Source organism: Heliangelus exortis, chromosome 3 (assembly GCF_036169615.1).
Source record: "Heliangelus exortis chromosome 3, bHelExo1.hap1, whole genome shotgun sequence".
In the NCBI taxonomy this organism is placed as follows: Eukaryota; Metazoa; Chordata; class Aves; order Apodiformes; family Trochilidae; genus Heliangelus; species Heliangelus exortis.
Genome location: NC_092424.1, coordinates 30,309,669 through 30,330,274, shown reverse-complemented (window position 1 = coordinate 30,330,274; position 20,606 = coordinate 30,309,669). Strand labels below are relative to the sequence as shown.

General features: G+C 42.2%; 1 protein-coding gene and 1 long non-coding RNA gene across 6 annotated transcripts in view; one reads left to right on the top strand and one right to left on the bottom strand.

Annotated features, from left to right (window-relative positions):
* The window catches only part of FBXO11 (F-box protein 11), an 82,226-nt gene extending 74,537 nt beyond the window's left edge, over positions 1-7,689 (bottom strand). For both annotated transcript variants that reach the window (XM_071739835.1, XM_071739836.1), the window contains exon 1: positions 7,556-7,689. In XM_071739835.1, coding sequence (XP_071595936.1) covers positions 7,556-7,664 — 109 coding nt within the window. In that variant the 5' untranslated portion in view covers positions 7,665-7,689. The remainder of the gene's footprint in view (positions 1-7,555) is intronic.
* Positions 7,690-8,209: 520 nt separating this feature from the next.
* Positions 8,210-20,606, top strand: part of LOC139794366 (uncharacterized) — a 38,371-nt gene continuing 25,974 nt past the window's right edge. For 3 of the 4 annotated variants that reach the window (XR_011725094.1, XR_011725093.1, XR_011725092.1), the window contains exons 1-2: positions 8,210-8,340; positions 8,923-9,018. This is a non-coding gene — a long non-coding RNA (uncharacterized lncRNA). Of the gene's footprint in view, positions 8,341-8,922; positions 10,016-20,606 lie in introns of those variants that run through there. The other variant, XR_011725091.1, reaches the window with a different exon arrangement.

The following is a 20,606-nucleotide window of genomic DNA, read 5'->3' as shown; positions in this document are numbered from 1 at the left end:
GAGACTTAATTTTTAAAATTCATTTTCACTAATAATTGCAAAGCAAACAATTCTAATCCACACACCTACAAAGTTCAGTGAAGTCAAGCAGGACAGAAAAGCTGAGAAAAAAATGGATCAGCTGGATCAGTTGTTTGGAAGACTGTCATGCAAGAAGACAACCACTACTATTATTTTGATATTGGAATACTAGTAATATCTGGTAAGTGTTAGAATTATATTTCTATGTGCTTTTGCTGAATAAGCTAATTAGACTCAAGAAAATATAGCCACTTACCAGCAATAAACATAGGAGCCTCTGCAACAATTTTTCTAGGCAGAAAACAACAATGGGGCAGTTTGAGCTCCTAGAACAACACAGTGCCTGAACTCTCACATTTAGCACATCAGGAGGGACCTGACAACCTGGCACTGGAATAGAAACTGCAGCTTTCTGTTACAACAAACAGTAAGTTTCATTGTACGTATCATAGACCATATTATAGAACAGAGCTACAGCAGCATTTTGACAGCTCCTCTCCAATGGAGAAAACCATCCCCATTCACCCTGCTCAGCTTCAGTCTCATACAACAGCCAAACCGATCTGATGGTTATTTGTGGGGATGAGGTCCCAGTTCCTTCCTTCCACTCCCAACTGCACACCTGGTGACCACTTCTCTTACACACTAATTCTGCAGTTAGTTAGTTCCAAGAGCTAAACCAGCAAATAACTACTCAGGATGTTCTGGATGCTTAGTTGCCATGGTGATCAGGTTTAGGTAACTAAAAGTTACAATGCTAGGCTTGCAATGCAAGATAAGAGTGTGGAGCAAGAAGCTGGAAAACAAGAATTATGCCTTACTCTAGCATCCAGGTTCTAACATTAGTTATCGAGATGCAACTGAATGAAGTATCTCAGAGGAGAGCATAAAAAAACAGACCCTAAAAACCTGCTGAAAAACTGTATATTTTACAAGTGATGATTTGCTGCTTGTCTGTGTCCTCCCACTTTCTATGTATGGATGAACCTTCTATGTATGAACGAACATCATCTTAAGAACAGGCAACATTACAACCAGCAGAAGTTCAGGTTATTGAGAACGACAATAACCACTATGCACCTTATTTTTTAAGAAGCATTCCAGATTCAGAAAATTTAATCAGCTTAAAAGGTTCGCTAAACTTTCTAATAGGAAGTACAATTTAAATTAATAGGAGATTGCTCTAGAGTATCATCTTTACTTAGAATTTACATCCAGATCTTGCTCTCCTCATTTTACAAGCATTCAAGTCTTTTTTTTTTTTTTTTAAGTGGCAATCTACTATAAAGGCAACATTTTGATAGATGTTCTGTTTCACAGTATATTTTAGTTTGATTTCTTCTCCCTGCCCTCACTCCCCATTTCATCAAGACTCAGACTAAAATCCTAAGCTATAGTAAAATACTGCAGTTTAGTACCACGATCAATACTAAAAATCACCAAGGATGCTTCCCCTCCTATTCAAGTGCTGAAGAGAGAAACAAACACAACAAGCAGAAGTACTTAACAACCAGAAAACATGAGAGGATTAGATAAAAGGCAACTGAACAAACCTTTCATTTTCTCAACTCCTGTTCATTCGGTCATGTCCTTCTCTCTTCTTTACTTTTATTGTCCATACATTGCCCAGTTCTAATTTACTTTTCCTATATCATTTGTTATAATATATGGGACCAAATATATTTAAGTCAGCACAATTTAGAAATCTTAGAAAAGCACACTACCTCCTCTTCCTAGCACACTAAACAGTTCATAGCCTCAACCTGTAAGACAAAGTTTAAGTGCTGCCACAGGTGACCCACACTGCAACACACCTGGTGGATACCCACTCCCTTTACAGAGAGTGACCCAGAGTGGAGGGTGGGCCAAATGAGTTGTTGTGGCTGCCACCTGGGCTCCCCAGTACCACAGTGCATGTGCAGAGTACCTGTGCTTAACCTGCTGAATAAACACAGGTGCAGCAGTCACTCTGCATTGGCAGATTAAATTCAGCACTTGCTAGGCACACCAGACTTACCAGTGCTGGTGAGGAAACTGCCAAAGTAAAACAAGCTTCAATCACCTTAGGTTTATTATGCTTGATGCCCTGCACAGCTGCAGTAAAAGCCTGACATACAGCCTGGACAGCTTTGGTTTAATCTACAACTCTGATTCTCCCAGGAAACACCAGAGCTGGAGGGACACACAGAGCATAACCTTCCTCCAAAGCAGAATGGTATCAAAGAGAACAAGACATGAGGCTTCATTACTTCTTAAACCACTGGGCTTCAAGTTTGTTAACACAAAACAAAATATGAAAAAGATTTAATATTTCTGGGAAACTGTAACAGATGTTAATAGTCTTATAAATTATCAAAATAAACCATAACTACAGGCAATGAACATTACTGTATATACCACAAACAAATATACTTAATTTTTATATCTTCAGATCAGACAGAAAGCTTTAGCAGAAATTTAGGCAGTTGTCCTACGTGAAGGACAACAGAGATACCCAGAAATTCCTTTATACTCATGATGCAGAATCAGGCTTTGGCAAAGAGAAGTTACACTTCAAGTACCAATTATAGAAATCCTGAAGTGTTATCTGTAAGGTAGACTTTAGAAAGTTACCATTGGAGAAACAAGGCAATGCATCTCCCTATGTAAAGGTATGTGGTTCCAAATTAGGACTCCCTTTTAAGGAATATGGAAAAGCCTGAAATAGATTTCTTTCCACCTGGAGCAAGTGATGCATGACTTCTTGACTCCTTGCCATAAAGGATGACCCTACAAAAACTGAAACTAGTTTAGTTATTTTGATCAAAGTCTGGACTTTTGCTTCAAATTAAAAGTTATTTAATCTAGCTACTGTTGCAGCCCAGCACACACTAATATAAGCCCATATTAAGGTGCATATATTAAAAAAAATAAATATAATAATGCATGTGCTTACATATATGCACTTGAAATAGTGCCAAACAAAGACTCCTTAACTTTCCTGAGATAAATATCTCAACATTACAAAATTCAAGCACTGTGAGCAAGAAATCTACGGGAGCTTAGTTTCTACATGTCTGTGTCTTACACAGTCTAACCTGCTCTTTCTCCCAGTACTTAAAACCCTCACGTCCCCTACACAGACAAATGACTAATTCAATTACCTTGTGTGCTGACAGGCCAGCTGGTTGCTGCTCCTTGGCATGGCTTGAGAGGGTAAGTTATAAATGTGTTTCCCTCATTGTCTTCTTTCTCTGACCAGCACAAACCTTCAAAACTTCACAGGCATTTGTCAAACATGGTTGAAATGAACTACCAAATTCAGAAGTGACAGGCAGACTGTATAGTCTTGTATTCTTTGGAAAATAGACTGCGGTGAGAGGAGGAAGCAGACTTGCAAGGTAGGTTTACAGGCTGTACTGTACTACTCCAAAAGTATTAACCCATCTTAACCCAATCTACGCTGAACTGCCACAGTCCCACCACACCCACAGGCATTTAGAGTTATCCCTTCCCTTGTATCGACACTTGTGCTAAAAATTAAACTGTGGGAGGGAGGGGGCGGGTGTGAGGGGGTGAGTAGGGAAGGAAGGAGGGGAGAGGGAGGAGGAAAGCTGCCTTTTGGCCCAGGCAGCTTGTAGCCAGCACACTGCCTTGTCACATGGACACTGCTACCACGTAAAAGGAACGCGCAGGATTGTGACAGACACAGCTGCCATAGTGCTACGTTTGATACTTAAAGAGTATGTAAGATCCAATCCTAAAAGCACTTAATACTGGACTTAAAACTCAGAACTTTAATAGTACCATATCCAGTTAATAGTACCATACCCATGACATCATAAAGAAGCACACTGCACTAATGCAATTATTGTTTTGAAAAGAACAGAAACAATGAAAAAAATATCATAATGGCTCCAAGGTTGAGTTGTTTAGCTCCATTCTGGACAAGATTCTTTTATTTTTCTTTTATATATATATAAATACACACACACACACACACATATATTTACATGCATAAGTGGTCGGCCTTGCCTTATTCCTAAAACTGTAGCCAAAATTACAACCTAAAGGAAAAAAGAACAGTATTATAAGCAAACACGGGAATATTTAAATACAGACATCATCCAGTCCAGATTTCCTTGTGGGCAGACCATTGTCCCAAACAAAATGAAAGGACTCATCTACTGAATGTTAGGACCTATCTACCCTTCATGCAGAATTCCAAAGCCACAGAATAAACCACTGTCAGCCCCAATGGTGACTGAGTAGAGATCAGAAGGGAGAAGGTGAAACAGAAGTAGCATGCTGTAGCCAGAGTGGCTAATTTAGATGGAGGGAGGTGTGAACAGCAGAACATAAGGCAAAACATCTTGGGAAGTATATCCTGATGACATTTTATCTTGGCTGCACGACACTGAGTCTGGGGGGAATTTTTTTTTTTCTGCAATCACTTATGATCTCACTTCCCCACTAATCAGAATACAGGTATACAACCATTGTTTATCAATATACAACAGAGATAGCATGATTATGTATTCATTAGATCTATTCATACTACATACACAAAATACATTAAAATAAGAATAATTTCATAGTACAAAACATAGCTCTATTACATTTAAACCCTTATGAGGACCCCTTGATGGTGATTTTTATATTACATGATGGTGGCTTTTTGTATAAAAGCCATTTTTTTCCTAGTGATCTATTTATTAATAACAAGAATCATAACTTGATTCTTACCCAGTGGTGAAAATCTAACAGCTGTTACATGGCTGCAAAACACTCTACTTATGCAGCATTAAATAATAAACAAAGCTTAAGACCCAGCACACGTTTTACTAAGCAATCTACTTTAATGATATGAAACAAAAATAAGTTCCCAAGATTACCTATGTGCTACATTATCAGCTCTGTTTCATGATATTTGTACTTTTAATTACTGTGTTGTAACATGAAGAAGGAAATAAATTAAGAGTAACAAAGAATAATTTTCATTTAATGACAGCTGCACTCACATTATCTAATACCAATTTTAAAATGAAATTTCAATCTGACTTTAATAGAAACACATTCTTAATAACTTACACTGCTTCTTTTGTACAGCTCTTTTTAAGGTGACCTGCATTGTTTGGGAATAAAGGTGAAAAAAGTCACCACTGACTTGTGTGATATAGTTTAACCCAAGTATATTGGCCTACTAGTGTTATTCATCATGCTTTAACAGCCTGCACAAAGTGATCAAAGTCACAGACAAAACTGGCATTAGCTTCCAGAGATAGTGGATCAGAGCTTGGAAGTTCTGAGACAGGAATAGGATCTCCAGTATAGACACCCCAAACATACAAGTAACACTAGTAACAAAGGACCTTAATGCCATCCATATATCTTTGGGCAATTCAGACCTAGTGCAAATGACCTTCAAAAATGCAAGGAAAAAAGCTAGCAGTGATCCATATGCAACAGTAATTTCATCTAACTGTGGAACTTGATCTTATTACAATTTTATCACCACTGAGTGGTAAACAGCAATGAACAATGTAAAAAAACAATAAAAAAATAGGTGCAGAGTTTCACAAAATGTCAGTGTGAAACAAACTGCGGCCTCATATTTTCACTGAAAAAGTTTCTGCCTGAATATGTGGCAAAATTAATAACACATGAACAATCTGAGACAGGCAGTCCAATGTAAAACTGAATAATCACAGCATTTAATCTATAAGAACACCTTTCCAGGTGCCTTTACAGGTTAAATTTTCAACTGGTAAGAAGAAAAAGTAAACTGTGAGGTCAAAAAGGAATCTGTATTCTGCATATGGTGCATTGATGATTACAATCCTCAGTACAGTCTAATTGCGTAGTTCTTTTCATTGTGTTTTTGTTTTAAGTTTTTGATTGGTTTTGTTTTGGTTTTGGGTTTTTATGTTTTTAAATGTTAGTATACCAGAGAAGTCATATTAATTATATAATTACTAAATATTTTGGAAGGTTTACACAAGACCCATAATTGGGCATAAGACATCACATCCTCTGGTTACATACACAGCAATCTGGTCTGGGTAACATTCTTTGCTCTGACCAATGTGTGCTGGGGGGGGGCGGGGGAAAGGGAGGGGGAGGAATGGAGAATAAAAAAATACTTCCTCAGATTAAATTTTCTTCATTTGCTTAAAATGTTTTGATTCCATAAAGCACACCAAAATATTCATCACAATGCATCTCCGTAGTTAAAATACCTTGTTCTTCATGTGATATCCTAGATACTCGAACAAAAGACATTCAGATGACAATGAGGGGTTTTGTTATTTTAAAAAGATATTTGTACAGCTAAAACTGCACCACATATCAGTCCCCTTTATCACGCCAGAGTTGTGACAGCCAATGCATAAAAAATTAAAATCCAATCCACCAGATAAGACATGCAAAATGTCTCCTCCAATCCCACCCCCATTTCGCCTTCGGGAAAAAAAAAAAAAAAAAAAAAAAAAAAGGAAAAAAAAAAAACCCCACCAACAAAAAACGCCAGCCCAGCAAACCGGGAGCACACGCACACTCGCACCCCCGAGAGCCATCGTTGGGGCAGCAGTGCCAGGGCTGAGGGACCGCCACCCTCTCACCCCCACACCCCGTACCCCGGCACTAGCCACCCCGCTCCGGGCTCCATGAGGGAAGGAATCCCACCTCACCGCTTCCTCATCCCCTCAGACAATGGTGCTTTCCCCCATTAGCTCCAAATTGTCAACATTTTAACGCTAGGCCCAGGGCCCACCGGCGCGGCCAGACCCGCCGGGCACTGCCGAGCCCCCATTCTGTTCCGGCTGGCTCGGGGCCGCCGGGTGCCGCGGCGCGGGGAGGGGGCGGTGGGGGAAGAGAGGGGCGGTGTGGCGGAGGTAAATAAATGGCTGATCGGCCGCGGCCCGCGCCACCCTGCCGGGCGCCGTAACCGAAGCCCGGTCGCCGAACTGCGCAGCAAACACTGGGGGCCGCGGAGGCTCGGCGAGACCCTGGCCGCCGCCCCCGGACACCATTTCGCCGACGGTGGAGGGGAAGGTGTCGGCGCAAGTTGCCCGGTACCGGTGTCTCCCCTCCCCCTCCGCCGTCCCGCAGCCTCCCGGCGCCACTCTCCCCTCGTCACCTCTCCCCTCCGCCGGCCCCGGGGCCCAGCCCGCCGCTCCCCGTTGGTAGGCACTAGCTCTCCCGGGAGAAGGCGGTTCGCCTCCCCGCCGCCCCCGGGGACGGGGCGGGGGTTTCGGGGAGCGTTCGCCCCTTTCCGTCCCGCGGGGTCGGCGGCGATCGGCTCCCCCCTCCCCAGCAAGCATGGGAGTGCGGCCGGGGAAGAGGCCGAGCCCCCGCCTCCTTCCCCGCTCGGCGGCAGGGCCCAGCGGCCCCGAGTCGCGGCAAAGCCCAAGCCAAACAAAGCGCGGCCTGAGCGGGAGCCAAGGGTGAAGCAGCCTGGGCTTTTCCTGCCGGTGCCCGGCTGGGCGCGGCGGGGCCCAGGGCCGCCAGCGAACCCCGCGCAGGCCCCTGTTCGGCGCGGCGGCGCCTGACTTACCCCGATCCCCGGCGGCGGCGGCGGCGTTGTTCCTCTCCTGCTGCTGCTGCACCGGGCGCGGCCTGGACACTCGCCTGGGTCTCCTGTTGGCGGCTCGGACCGAGTTCATTTGCCGACTCGTGTGGGTGGCGGTAGGGGAGGGGGGCAATCCTCCGGCAACCGGTACCTCGTCGGGGAGGAGGGAGAAGGAGGGAGCCCCAAAGCGGCCGCCTCACAGCAGCGGGAAGCGGGGAAGGCGAAGGGGAGGGGGGGGGGGGGGAGGAGGTCTCCGGGCGGGGGTCCCACCACCGCTGATGCCGTCTCCGCGCCGGCTCGCTCGAGAGGCAGAGGAGCCGCTGGCTCTCCCGAGCGTTGGCTGTAAGGGACGTTCGCGCCGCGACCCCCCTCCCCGGCCCCCCCGAAAATCTCTCTCTTAAAGGCACCCCGCGGTCCTGCCCGTCTCAAGCCCGTCGCTGCTCCGTGGCAGGAGGAGCCATTGACACTGCCAGAGACACACACTCACGGGGATGCAGCGGCTGGCGGCCGCGCTCCGCCAATCGCCGCCTCCCACACAGCCGGGCTGCGGCGGCGCCGCCAATCCCCGTGCCGCTTCTATGAGGAGGGGCGGGCGAACTGCGCGGCGCGGGGTGGGCGTCGTGAGGAGGATATAAAGGTCGGGCTGCGGGTATGGGGGGGAAGGGCGGTGGCCGCGCGGGGGACGGGTTGCGTGGGGCAGCGCGAGCGGCAATGGCGGGCGGCGGCGTCAGGAGGGGCCTTGGCGTCACGTCTCATCGGATCTGCCTGAGGTTGGTGGGCCAGGGAGGCGGCGAGCCGGTTCGGTGAGGGCAACCTGAGTCCCTGTCACCGGCCGACCCGCACGACGGGTGCCGCCGGAACATCCACGGAGCCTGCCCACCCGCGGGCAGCCAGATGGGAGAGCAGCAGAAGAAAGGAGTGGGGAAGAGCTCGAGTGTCCTCCCTTGAAGCCGGGGTGGCAGGGGGGGAGGGAGGGAGGGGACGAGAGGAGGGAGGGTGGCACCGGCGGCCCGTACCGTGTGTGTACCCCGTGCCTTGGTAACCCGGCTTCGGGCGGGGGCTTCGCGTCGGGAGCGGGGCAGCCGGCGGGCCGGCGTGTTTTGGTTTCCACGCACTGGCCGCTTGTTTCCCGGCTGGTTGTTAACAACTCCTCCTGGGGGATGTTATCTATTCCGTCGTCAGTGCGCGCACTCGCGTTTCCATTACCTTTTGCTAATGCAATAAATACCCCGTTTCTCTTGGACCGGAGATTTAAACAGTGTATAAGACTTCTTCTCGTGTTTGTCATACTGGTGCTCAGCTGGGGGCCCGAGAGTAGGAAAAGATTCAGTTGTGCTCTTTTTCCTTTTCAGAAGGCACTTAATAAAATGGATGGCAAAGTCCAAGCAGTAAGGAAAATGCCGTTTCCTTGCAGGGTTGCTAAGGAATCTGCTGCTGGTGCTGGAAAGGTGGGTTTGGGTTGAGTGCTACTGAAAGTGTACTTGGAGGCTGTGAAACTAGGGTCTGTGTCCATGCCAGAAAAGCAAAAGTGTTATCTGCTGTAAAATGTAAATAAATAGTTGTGATTAAAAACCCATTAGGTAGGAGCTTGTTGAGAGCTGACAAATGAAGCTATAATTTGCTTAAAAGGAACAGCTTAAAAACAAATCAGCACAAAAGCAACTTTAAGAATATTTGTGTTCTTCTGAAGTAGATTACAGTAGAATTGTACTTCTAAGTTTGTATCAGACTAGAAATAAGTGCATTAGAAATCTTATAGTAGGTGTTAGGGAACATTTCTTAGATTTACCATGTTGTGGCTTTGAGGAGTGACTGGAAAAATGGTAAAGGATCGTCTTCTATGCCTTAGAGAAGTAGTTCTTACTGCTTTCTCTAATAGTAGGGGGGGAAAAAAATAATAAAGTTAGTGTCTGGTGATAGGGAAAGAGAATAAATGTCATTCTGTTTACATCCAGTTTCTGTTAAAACAATTACCAGGTGAATGTACTGAACATTCCATAGAGCTACACAATTACAGGTACATACCGTAAGAATATTTCTTCTTCTAATAGCAGCATTTTGATACTGTGTTTCAGTTCTTGAGTGAGAAGAATGACCATACGAAATAACTCTCAAAATTACTGTATTAAGAATTTTCACATAGTTAAAAACCTATTATATTTGAAATACAGTATTTTATTAGTTTAATTGCATTTCTGTTCAGTTGTTCTAGTTGTGCTCTCATCACCCGAGATGGCAATGAAGACAGATCACAACCAAATGAATTCCTAGTGTTACAAGGTTACTTGCAGTTGCTCAATGTTGTCATACTCCTAACTTTTAGTAATCTGTCTGAATCTTTGAAAATCTTTTCAAGGTTCAAGATGAATGACAAGCGAATTTTCACACAAAACATAAAAGAAATGTAAGAATTTTGATATGAGAATAAAACTTGAATTGGAGCAGTCTTTAGACTTTATTAAAGTCTTGAACTAGTTTGAAACCAAATGATCTTTTGGCCTTAAAAAAAAACAAACCAAAACAAAACCAAAAAACAGTTTTTGTAATTGGTTTCTTAAGGTGGTAATTTGTGTTAGGGACATGATGGTGGGAGTCTCCCTCAACTTCCTGTAGATGGGGAAAAGGGGAGTCTATGTGTAAATATGTCTAATATGTGGTCTCACCAACTTAAATTAAATGCATTGACAGCAATCTCTAGAAGATGATGCAGGAGTTTCTGAAAAATGCTCTCACTTGATATGATGAGAGCTTCATATGCTGAGTGAGACAAACTTGATTAAATTATGAAATAAATTACTGGGAGAAAAAGGGTTACCTGTAAACATTCCTTGGTAGGTTACAAGACATGGAATAAAGTAACAGTTACAGTGCTCTTGTCTAATATTTTTCATTGCATTTTAGAAGGTTAGGCATGAGAAGGGCTGAAGACTCATCTGAACAATTTTGAATGGAATGTTACATGTTTCTGTTTTGTGACAACTGGGACTTGATGTTAACTTCAGTTTTTTAGGTCAATCTTTAAAATGTTTAAGTATAACATCCCATGCCCCTGTTGCTGCTTTATAGCCTCTGAGAGGAAAAACTGTTCTATGATGGAAATGACACTGACAGTCCAAATTAATATTAAAGTCTTCATTGTATTGATGACTGTGGAAGTGCTTTAAGCCATCCTGTATGGTGCAGTAATAAACGTGTGGTTGCATTTTATACTAGCAAAATAATTTTGCCTTTGTCAAGACAGCTTTTTTGTTCTTTAAATTGGGCAGAGAGTGAATGGAAAGTGGAACTAAACTATACCGAGGTTTTTTTACATAATTGTCTCCAATATAAGTGCTTGCTAGACTCGTTAGGTTGGCCACAACCTTTTGGTGACCCATGAACAGCATTAGTAACAGAAAGATGTAAGACCAGGGTGAAGAGTTTACTTGCACCATTTACAGCATAATCAGTTTGGAGTTGTCAAGTGCTAGCTCATCATACAAGACTGGCATCTAATCTGAACTATGGTTCAAATGTGTATGCATTTACATGTTAATCATACTTGGTTCTCTGTATGTACAAAAGAGGTAGCTGCTGCTTTGAAGAGATCAGTTTCCTGCATGGAGGAAAGGCTGCCACAAAATGCTTAGTGATAGTTACAGTAATTTGTTAATTATGTTAACATAGAATAGTTAGAGCTTTGTAGCTAACAAGGCAGCTTCATAGAAAAAGTGCAAGTTATAGTGGAGAAAATACTGATGTGGGGCTTTGTATTTGTGAGGGTGATATGCAGAGACAGACTAATGATTTTGATTCTGCTGAGTTTCTCTGAAGTGAAGAAGATAATTAAAACAAAGATCTGTTCAAGGTAATGCATCTGAATATTAATTTCCTAGAATCCTAGTACAGAATAGAGGAGAGACTAGAGATGGTGGGGCCACAGAATAAGCAAGACAGGGAAATGGGTAAACTGTTAAGTCAGCAAGGCTGATTCAGGCCATTCATCTGCTGAAATGACCACTATTTTATTCCCTTTATTGTACACATCCACTAGCAACCTGAAAAGCCTTGTTTCAGAGACTGCTAGAAACACTTCGAATGTGGGACAGATTAATGTAAATCATGATACTTGCTTGCCCTGAGTATGTAAGTATTGCTTTAACAGTTGATCAGAATAAGTCTAGGGTAATGGATTTCAGTGACTGGTGATCTGTGGATTACTGCTAGGGCATTCATGAAAGAAGTAAGAACAGACTTCAACTTGTATGTGATGGCCTAAAGCTCCATTTAAAAATTTTCATAAGCTGCAAACTGAATAAAACCCACTGAGCTGTTGGTACATAAATCAGTGGAAAGTGCACTTTTGCTTCCTTGTATTTGTGAGACAAGAAGAAATACTTTGAGAGCACAGTTGCAGTTCAGTACACAAAGCCCACCACAGACCCTCTAGCTACAGCTCAGGAATTTGAACCAGAAATACAAGAAGGTAGTTTTTATTGTGCTTTTTAATCTGCTCAAACAGCTTTGCAAAGGAGCTACATGTCCCTCTCTTTACAGGTGGAAGTGGAGCAAAAAGGGCTGAGGTGACTTGCCCAAGAGCATTTGCAGGCTATTAACAGGGCCAGGAATAGAACCCAAAGCACAGGAGTCCTTACCTATAAGGCCTTCTCCACAGTGTCACATTACTGCTTTCAAAAGTGGAGGAGTTTCACCTATTAAACATCTCATAAGTTGTTAATATATTCCTGGACTAAAGACACTGCATTGAAGATCTGAGATGGGGCCAGTGTGGACTACTGACTTTACATTCTTGAAGCCTAGAGGGCTGTTTATAAGAACCTTGGGAAAAGTGAGCCTTTCAGAAACAGTGCTACCTAGAACTGGTTGAACCTGCTTACTCTGCAGCTTAAAAATATTTTTTTTTCTCTGACCCTCAGTTCCTCTCAGCTGTGTTTTGCATCACATCTAATACAGCTAGAAATTTCCACTTTACAGAAAAAGACTCTTAAAACTCTTCTGCATTTACCTGGAATCCACATCTTCTGAAATCCAGCTTGATGTTAGCTGACCTTAGTGGGTTGCCTTCTGGGTAAATGTCTGTGGCTGGGATGTTTTCTGTTCCTGTACCAACCTGGTTTCTATAGAAAGAGTAAAGAACATGGGTTGGGGAATTGTGTCTTGTTTCCTAGAAGCTTGCCTGTCTGTTGTAACATGTTTATCTAACGTGTTCATTTTGATTCTGCCCTAACAGAAGCTCACTGGAAGCCTGAAGGGTACTTCAATTATTATTTCTTAAAAATAAAATTTAAGTGCTTAAAAAAAGGCCTGGAGGGATGGTGTCTGAGTTTGAAAGCATTATTGTCTGCCTTGGTAGAAGTGCTATAACTAGATAGACACATACACATCACCTGCCCATGGATTTTTGGGGAGTATTTTCATGGGGAGGATGGTACGAAACGCCTTCCATCTAAGAGATGTCAGCTAATAGGGAAAAATGCCCAGTCTTAAGTTTTTGGGTCACTGTCCAAGGAAGGAGACAGGGGCTGGGAGTGGTCCTGTGAGCTGTTACCACAGAGCTCTGGGTGCTGGCCTCTGGCAGGGATGTGGCACAGGAACTAACCTGTTGGTCTTTTGAGAGTCCAAAGCCAGCTTGCAGTGGGGCTGGGTGACGTGGTTGTGTATCTTGATGTGTTGTATATGGGAACGTGTGGTAAATGGGCTCAATAACTACCTTTGTGTCCATAGAATTCTGAAAAAATTCTATTTTTGTGTGTTCAGTTTCAGCTGTGTATCAGGAGCGTAACAGGTCTGGAGCTCAGAGTGAAAGGAGCAACATCTACACTAGACACGAAGCATGATTGGCAATTTTAAGATAGCACTGGGGTGGAGATGTTGCTGTGCAGACCAGTGTACAGTAAACCCAAATTCATGTTGTAAAGTGGCTGACATCTCTTGCATGTGAGGGTGGAACTGTCTCAAGCATTGAATCTACGTTTGCAGCTTTGTTTTCCCAGCTATACCCACTGCCCTCCACTGATGTTCCCAAACTAGGTCCTCTGGATTGTACTGAATTTAGGTGTTTCATATAGTCTGAACTGACACGAAGTTTGATTACTAAAATTAAAATGTGTTTTTTACTAATCACATAATTTAGTGAGTAGCCTGTCAAAATACCACATTCTCTGGAATGAACTGCCTGGACACTTAATGCTGAGATACTATTTTGACTTGGTGTTTGCATTCAGGGTTTGCTTCTTACTACTCCTTTTTGAGCATGAATGTACAGAGATGATAACATGTGCTAGACATTATACTTGTTCCTCTCAAGTCCATGGCTCAGGTTTTGGAAATGTTAGTTTCTAGTTTTAAATTAGCCTTGGACTCAATGTTTATTTCTTAGTGTCTACTTTTGTTTTGCTCATTGCTTCTGCAGTATGTTCATAGGACAATTTAGAGCTGGGGTTTCCTTCCCATAAGTATGGCTAGTGTTATGTTGTTACATTGCCTTGGAGAAGATACAGCCTGAAAAAAGCTTTGAACATACTTAATTGTGCCAGACCCTAAACAACAAAAGTTTACAAGAAATACCTCCCATACAAAAGAAAAAAAAAAAAAAAAAAAAAAAAATTTGTTTAGTACCAAGAGGCTGGGCTTGTATGAGGGCCTGCCTCCAGATTTAAACCTACCAAAGGAAAAAATTGCTTATTTAGGAAAATTTTTCCTTGGTTTGGGGAGTAGTTCTCCCCGAGAAAACTAAGTGGGATTCTGAGCTCCCCATTACAAAGTACTTATGCTCTCTGATGCTTACCCAAGACAGATCTAGAGGGGCCAGGGCAGAAGCAGTTAAGGGTGCTTTGCTTCAACTTGAGCTAAATCTGAAATGGGCACCAGAAATACCAGTCTTATCTTTCAATGTGTCAAATTGGTGGAATTGTAGAGCATCCAAAAGATACTTACCAATTGGGATTTGGTAGCTTCATGCAGAAGAAGGTAGGCTGTGAGAAGTAATCTTTCAGTCCTGTAGACAAGAAATGGAAAGCATCTGTAGTCTCACCATCAGCACATAAATACATGTGAGGCAAGCAGGTGAGTATAGGTGCAATTGGCATTATCTGACAATTGTACCCTACTGACAACTGATCCTGTTTACTGGTGGGAACAAGTTCTTCATGCTAAAAAGAGAGAATATGAGGCATATTACAGTTTTTACTTCCCTGTCTGGTAGGCCAGTGTAATCTTAAATGTCCTGCTCCAAAACTGTATCCTATTTTACAGTTCTTGAGTTCTTTCAGTACAGAAAGATTGTGAAATTAATTCCTATGAACCCACCCAGAAAAAAAAAAAACCAACTCATCCTATGTGTACATCTTGTCAGTTTGCTCCCTAGTCTGGGCAGCTAGAAAAGAGGAGTCTGTCCATTTCACAGCCTCACTTGGATCTCTCAATGTGACTTAACCTGATGAATGGGAGTGAAAAGGTCTGGTTGTCCTTGTGACACTATACTTCCTCAGAATGGGTTTTTTAAATGTCCTGAGAAGTTAGGGTCTAAACTGTCATTGCCATTGAGAAGCAATCCTGCTCTTTAAAAGCATCTTATTGCTGTCTTTCGCCTGCCCTCTGTTCTGTCAAGTAACATTTAAGCAGCAGCACAGTTAGGCAGATCAAGGAGGTAATCTTACTGAAAAGTAATCCAACTGAAAGCACAGGTATTTGTCAGGCATATGTGCAGGTATTAGTGCAGAGAAGTATTGGGAAAGGATGGTCCCTGTGTGGTAGAGGAGACTTGTACACCAATTGCCTTACTTTGGTCCTGGAAGCATGCCACTAGCACTTCCCTGGGCCTTTGGATGAAAGTCACCTTTAATTAGATATATTTTACAGGAGTGCTCTCAGACATAGCTGCTTTCTGTTTTGTTTGCTGCTGCTGAAGCACTGACTTGTGTTTCTTGACTGAGCTATCCATTTAGGCATGTCTGTAAAAGATGACCAAATTGGTATCTCACAATGAGTATACAGATGAAGTGATGTAATTATTTTAAGCCCTTTTGTTTCTCTTCACTGCCATGTGATGGTGATGCTGGATGTTGTCTTCCAGAAGCTTTGGATTTCCACTGCTGAGGGCAAGAGGCAGGTAAGTTGTCAAGGAATGTCTTATAGGTCAACACCTACATGAACCCAGTAATCTGTTTTTTCTGGTTATCCTCCTGGTGAGGACTTTGGTGCTTCTATTTCCATTCCATTTTACATGTAAGCATATTCATACCTCAGAGTCAGCTTATCAACAGCAGAAAGTATTTCACAAATGATAACTTAGAAAAAATACATACCATGCTGCAGGTATCTCCATCTTAATCCTTGCTCAGCTGTCATCCTAAGTTATTCCAGATCTAGAAGGTTTTCCTGTCCCATCCTTACACATCAAAGGCTTGGTTGTGATCTGTGTTCCCAATCTCTGTTTCTCTGGTGAGCTCTGAACTCTGTTCTCTTGTCCTCAGTGGCTCAGCTCTCAGCTTCTCCAAACAAACTGTTCTTGATGCCTTTCACTCTGGCTGCTTGAGGCATAGTCCTTTAACCCCCATCCATCTTGAGACTTCAGGCCGTGGAGTAAAGGCTATTCAGTGTGGAATATTAACTTACTTCACTTTGAGGGTGATACTCTTTGTAATGAGCCTTGAACATTTACCACCAACTAGCTAATCTGGAGATGATGGGTGTGTGGTTCCTAAGGTGAGTGGTAGATTTCATGCCTGGAAGACTGAAGGATTTTGCAGTTGAAGGGAACTGAGTGCTTGCATTGCTTCCTTAGCAATGTGTGTGGTATATGCCCTATAGGTGTGTATTCTCTTATCTTGATGTATGTCACCTAGCATGAGAACTTAAATACCAGAAGGTATGTGACCTTTTCATTAATGTGAAGGGCATGAAAACAGGAATTCACCCAATTTAACTGATGACAACTGTGCTGTATGTGGTAAATTGTTCCATCATTTTTGTGCTGACAAGCAGGAATGGAGATCATCCATTCAGAAGAATGTGTGGAAATGAGATCAATAGCATTTAAAATCCTCTCCACTGACTATTGGTGATGAGCATTGGTGTGATCTCAGCCTTAAAAAAATTTATGTAGTATAGATAAATGTATATTCACTGTAACGACAGCTTAAAAAACAACTGTTTTAAATATGTTAAATGAGGTCTGTTTTCCTCCACTTGTCTGTGTCCAGTACTACAACCTCAGATTTACTAAGTCACTAAGTCTTATCTCATTCCTCAGCTTAATTTTTTAATGTTTTTTTTTCATAGCACAGCAGAAGACGAAAATGGAAAATCAAGATTGTAATGTTTTTAGAGTTCTCAGCTAAGATGAGAAGGAAAACTTGAGTAAGACAAGACCAGCCTAATATTTTAGATTATTTTCCTCTTAGGTTTGGGATAAAGAGACGTCACGTATCTGCTGTTCTATGCATACAGGTTATTGATAGTCACTGCAAGTCCATGTTTGAGACAGGGAGACTGGCTGTTGCTTAGAAGTCTATAGATGTTCAACCTTCATTGTTAGTAATCTTAATTTCTTGACTTTAAGATCTTTGTTTTTTATATAGATCTGGTAATGTTATTACTGTGTATGATTAAATGGATGACTTTGTAATGTTGCTTGGCAAAACGAGGCACATTTTGATTCAAAGTGTTAGGGGGTTTGTGTGGGTTTTTGTTTGTTTAGATTTATATCTGTGTAGATTACTTTTGTGAACCATTTTCAGCATAGACTAGCATAGCAAGATTGTTCACTTAAAAAAAATTGAGGCCAGCGTTTTAGTTCATTTTTTTTTCAGTGATACATAATGCAGAAAACAAATGAGACAAAGGAAAAGCATCAAATAAAATTTTCTTTACATAAATTATGTTCCAAATACTTGCATTAGTCAGTGCTGGGTTGTGGAAGCTCAGTGTCGTGATTTTGCATTGTTTTGAACGTGTTTGGGTGGACTGGGGAGGTTCAGCTATCACAGCAATGGTTTCCACAGCCTGGAATGAGTGTCTTGACAGCTAGCTGTGATCTGTTACAAGACACTGTGTTGTATGTATAGTTAATATTTCCATATTCAACCTGTAAGTGTGGGAGAAAGAAGGTAGCAGTCTGATCTATGAGTCAAATTTCTTGACGGTGTGGGAGAGTAGTTAGTGAAGCAACATAAGAAGATGAAGATTGGGGAATGGAATGCTTGGCATTGGTTTTAATTAGAATCATCCTATTCATCACTCATATCATGAGATACAAAGGGGAAAATACTCATTACTGCAGCACACTCAGAGGGGAAAAATTTGTATTATAGCTAGTGAGCAATTCTAATTGGCCTGCCAAATATAATTTAATTGAACTACAAACCTTATTCCAACAATATTTCCTTTATTGTAGTGCATGAGAGATTTACAACTGATATTATATTTATCCCTAATCTGTCTGCAATGTAATGCTTTCATCTAAAATTCATGCTACAGTTAATTCAGAATTAAACTTAGCAGTTATTTCTGACAGGCAAAATATTCATAAAGCCCAGTCAATAAGCCTGTCTGTGAACACAAGCCTTCTTGTGCCTTTCCCCCTAAAAGGGTAGGAAGATGGCACTTGTCTTGTGGTCATGTTGTAAACCATGAAAGGAAGTTGGTTGATGACTTAGCTCAGAGCTGAAGAGTTTTTTTGGGCCCTTGGTTCCTGCCCAGGAGGAACCAGCCATTGAACATCTCTGCTAACCTACTTGGTGTGGTGCTGTGACATGAGGATAGGTATGTGGTACCTGTGACTGTGGAGTGACCCATGTTCTCATCTCCCTTCCAGCAGTTCAAACCAAATGCAAGTTTGCTGCTGACACCAAGCTGTGTGGTAAGGCTGACACACTATGGGAAGAGTTGCCATACAGAGGGACCTTGACAGGCCTGAGAGGTTGGCCTTGTGTAACCTGCATGGAGTTTAACAGGGCCAAGAGCAAGGTCTTGCGCCTGGGTAAGGACAATTCCAAACACAAATACAGGTTGAGTTGAGATTGGATTGAAAACAGCTCTGAGGAGAGGGTCTTGGGAGTGATGGTTGAGAAGCTCAACATGAGCTGGCAGTGTGCACTTTCAGATCAGAAAGCCAACCATATCCTGGGCTGCATCAAAAGAAGCATGGCCAGCAGGTCCAGGGAGGATTCTTCCCCTCTCCTCCACTCTCACGAGACCCCACTGGGAGTATTGTGTCCAGTTCTGGAGCCCCCAACACAGGAAGGGCATGGAGCTCTTGGAACATGTCCAGAGGGCCATGAAGATGGTCAGAGGGCTGGAGCACCTCTTCTGCAAAGACAGGCTGAGAGCTGGGGTTGTTCAGCCTGAAGAAGAGAAGGCTCTGAGGAGTCCTTATAGCAGCCTTCCAGTATCTGGAGGGGACAAAGAAGAAAGCTGGGGAGAGACTTTCTACAAGGGCAGGTAGCGAGAGCATAGTGGGCTTTAAGTTTAATTTAATAATTTAAAGCATAAGGGCTTTAAATTGGAAAGAGGGTAGATTTAGAGTAGACATTAGGAAGAAATTCTTTTCTATTAGGGTAGTAAGACAACATGCAAAAACAGGTTGCCCACAGAATCTGTGGACACCTGATCATCAGTTGAAGTCCAGCTTGGATTGGGTTTTGAGCAACCTGGTGGCATAGGAGGTGTCCCTGACCAGACAGAGACACTGGGACAAGATGATCTTTAAGGTACCTTCTAACCCAAATCATTCTTTGAGTCTATGAAATTAAGTGTCTGATGCTCTTCATATGTTACTGTAAGTGAGATTAGAATCTGCTGCTCCTGGATTTGTTTAATTAGCTGGCAGTATCTTTAAAATATTTTCCAGAGCATTTGGCCTGTGATGTGAAACATGCAGTATTTTTAAGGCTTTAACCTTACTAAACAAAGTAAAACAGTCTGAGAACCTTCTATGTGAGAAGGGGAAAAGTCTCGGGTTGAAATTCAGATTGCACTACATTTTAAAACACCATAAATACCAGGATAAGTGGATATGACTGATCCTTCTCCAGTTGATACACAAGACTTTCCTCGCTTTGCATGAATGTCTCTGTATAGACTGTAGCTCCCTATGAATGCATTTTTTTTCCTTCTGACTAAAAAATATCGAAGATGTTTCAGCTTAAGTATTTCAAATTACTATCAAGCTGCCAGATCTGAGAACAGTGGTAGAGAACATATTTCTTTCCTTTTCTAAAATCACAGCAAGGCAGTTTTGGCATTATTCCATTGAGGTCATCAAAATTTATATAAGCTATTGTACTATGATGCAAGACATTGAATGATATGTGAATATAATTTACTTTTATATAGTGCCTTCGTGAGGTGCTGACTTTTTCAGTACATTAATTTTTTGTAATGAATACTCTGGCATAATTAGGCTAAAAAATGACAAAAAAGTTACAAAGAACAGTCAGAATGAGGCTTGTGGATGAGGGATGTGAAATAAACTGATGTAGCAGCAAGAAGTTTACTTATGAAAAAAACTGCCCTTTTGCAGGTTTGATGCCCTAAAAAACAAGGTGTGGAAGTGGTGTTGGTTCATGCAGAGGCAACATCATTATGTCCTAAGTATGTGTCATTGAAAGAAAGGAAGAACAGCTTGGGGCAAAATATCCACACTTGTTGCAGGTGAAGTCGAAGAGGTAGTCACCTCTGCTGCAGCTAATACGTGATTGCTTATGTGCTATATAATTCAGGGAGGATAACTGATCAGTAAAGATATGGTGTGCTTGAATAATATACAGACAAATAAGAAAAATAAGTTAGTTGATCTGTCAGACTGCTTCCAGGCAGTAGATTTTAAACAACTTGTCAAGTATTTGTTGAATCTTACAGCCTTGTGTAAGAGCTTTTCCTAGTTCATAAAAAAAATAAATGTGAAATCAATAATGATATTTAAAATTTCACCAAACATTTCCCATTCAAAGTCTCACTTTCAGATTGCCACTAATGCAGCAGAGTGGAAAAAAAAACACAGAGAACTGACCTTAATGATAAACAAAAGAGTGCA